Genomic DNA, 2,616 nt, shown 5'->3' on the forward strand with positions numbered 1-2,616 from the left:
TATCATTGAAGCTGCAAAACTCACAGAATCACCAAAGAAGCCAGAATGAGTCAACACACGTAGAACATCCCAGCAATTAATCTCAATCTGTCTTTCTCCAATTTAAGATAAACTCTAATATACCTGATGTGGCATGTAGAAAGCTACATGGAGCAAGTTGGGTCTTCTGTTGAAATTGTCACCAAATACCAAGGGAAAACAAAGCGCAAGGTTGGCTTTATTTTTATTTTAAAATAAAATATAATAACTCAGAAGTCATTCTTTTATAAAGGGACGTGGCTAAACAGGTAGGAAACAGATTCCCCATTGTGAGTTCTCCTGATGGCTTCTGCAAGGATCATGGAGATGTCAATCACCTGTATTTTGGAGCAATGCTTCATCTTATCTTCCTGAGGTATGGTATTGGTGACTACTACTGCTTCAAAGCATGCATTGTTGATGCGACAAATGGCTGGGCCAGAAAAGATTCCGTGAGTCAAGATCGCATAAACTCTTGTGGCTCCAGCCGAGAGAAGTTTGTCAGCTGCATGGCAGATTGTACCACAAGTATCAGCCATGTCGTCTACAAGGATAGCCACCCGATCTTTCACATCACCTACCAGCACCATGCGGTCCACTTCATTGGCTTTCTTCCGTTCTTTGTGAATCAAGGCGAAGTCCACGTTCAACCGGTCCGCAATGGAGGTCACCCTCTTAGCTCCACCAGCATCGGGTGAGACAACAGTGCAGTTCCTCCACTCAGAGATATTCTCCTTTATCCACTTCAGGACAGCTGGCTCTGCATACAAATTATCCACTGGGATGTCAAAAAATCCCTGAATTTGAGAAGCATGTAAGTCCATGGTGATGATATGATCCGCGCCTGCTATAGACAGCATATTTGCAACAAGCTTGGCAGAGATTGGGGCCCGACTCTTATCCTTTTTATCCTGCCGGGCATAAGGGAAGCATGGGATAACTGCTGTAACCCGGCTGGATGAAGCAATCTTGCAGGCATTGATCATAATCAAAAGCTCCATTAGATTGTCGTTGATTTCACCACAGCCACTCTGAACAATGTAGACATCCTCTCCGCGCACACTCTCGCCAATTTCCACGCAGGTCTCCTGGTTGCTGAATTTCTTAGTCACCACCTTGCCTAGCTCCAGGCCCAGGCGGTCGGCAATTTTCTGGGATAAGTCCTGGTGCGAGCTGCCACTAAAGATTTTGATATTTGGCATCTTGGCCAACTTCGCGGTAAGCACTCTGCTCAGCAATCACTGCTGATGCCGAGACTGGAATCAAAGTCCTAGCAGATTTAATACTAACGGCTTTGCGTTGTGACTTCACCAAATGACGTTCCAGGGCTGCGCGAGCCTGTAAACTGCCACTGGGCTGCTTTTGAAATTCCTGCTTGGCGCCCATTTGACACTTTTAACCTAGAGAGTCAAGTCTTTCTTCGATTCATGTAACTTTTCTTTCGCCTGTATTAGTTTCCCAGGGCTGCCATAGCAAATTTGTATTTATGTATGGGTTTGTATTTTGTAAATTTGTATTATATATAGTATCGTATATTACTTATGTATTGTCTATAAAACATACAACTTCTACAAGGCAAAAACCACACGAATTTAAAAGGAAAGTTACAGGCTAGAGAAAATGTTTGGAAAGTATATTTTAGACAAAGTTCCTTCAGTTGAGTGAGAAAAAGACAATCAAATAAAAAAATTCGAAAATGATATAAATAAGCCATTACAGAAAAAAAAAATCAAGTCATCAGTAAACATATGAAAAAATACTAGTAATCAAGAAAATGCTAATTATTTTCGTATCAAGTGAACAAAATTATTAGATAACTTCTTCAACTCGAATATAGTAGAAAGTGTAGATTTTGGAAGGCAAATTTTGCATATAGCCTTTGACTGATTATATTTGCTTCTAGGAATCTATACAAAAAAATTATTTAAAAAATGCATGAGAATGATCAACACCAATTCCTGGGGAGCGTTAACTTTGTGGGGAGAGGGAGGTGAGGTGGCAGAGTCAGGTCTACCTCAAACCCCATACTCTGGGATGTTCACCACGAGCAGGCCTGGCTCTCCGTAAGTAGCAACTCATTTAATCCTTTTAACAGTCCCATGGGGTCCCTTCTATTATTATCTCCTTTTACAGATGAGAAAACTGAGGCATGAGGCCTCCAGGAAGATGTCCCTGGGCTTTCGAGCCCAGCAGGAGGCCAGGGCTTAGCTCCTTACTCACCCACTAACATGCCGCGTGACCGGGGGGAGGACACATTACTTTCCTGGCCTCGGTTCATTTTTTGGCAGCATGAGAGAAGCTCACCATCGCTCCCCTTTTCATAGGTGTGGACTGAGGTGCTGGGATGCCCTTGATCAGTCAATCTGGGATATTTGCAAAACCCTCCATGAAGCAACCCTGGTACCAGCTACATCGTAGTGGAGATGAAAAACAAGGATATGTGGACAAGAGACGGTGTGACTAAGATAATTCAATTCAACCCAATCCAGTTTTGTTCAATTTGACATGGACTCAGTTCACAGACAACAGTTGAGGTTAAGGAATATCATTTGAGTCCGTACATGTTGGGCCCTGTATCAGGTGCTTTTATAAATGATC

General features: G+C 42.7%; 1 protein-coding gene across 1 annotated transcript; it reads right to left on the reverse strand.

Annotated features, from left to right (window-relative positions):
* Positions 1-263: 263 nt before the first annotated feature.
* PRPS1L1 (phosphoribosyl pyrophosphate synthetase 1 like 1) lies at positions 264-1,290 on the reverse strand. The gene has a single exon (XM_023544644.2). It carries the CDS (start codon positions 1,218-1,220, stop codon positions 264-266), a length of 957 nt encoding a protein of 318 aa, XP_023400412.2. The 5' UTR covers positions 1,221-1,290.
* Positions 1,291-2,616: the final 1,326 nt, after the last annotated feature.

The sequence above is a fragment of the Loxodonta africana genome, chromosome 8 (assembly GCF_030014295.1).
Source record: "Loxodonta africana isolate mLoxAfr1 chromosome 8, mLoxAfr1.hap2, whole genome shotgun sequence".
In the NCBI taxonomy this organism is placed as follows: domain Eukaryota; kingdom Metazoa; phylum Chordata; class Mammalia; order Proboscidea; family Elephantidae; genus Loxodonta; species Loxodonta africana.

Bases quoted from the DNA above. Each gene is read 5' to 3' on its own strand.
- PRPS1L1 (XM_023544644.2), bottom strand. From the start codon at position 1,220: ATGCCAAATATCAAAATCTTTAGTGGCAGCTCGCACCAGGACTTATCC.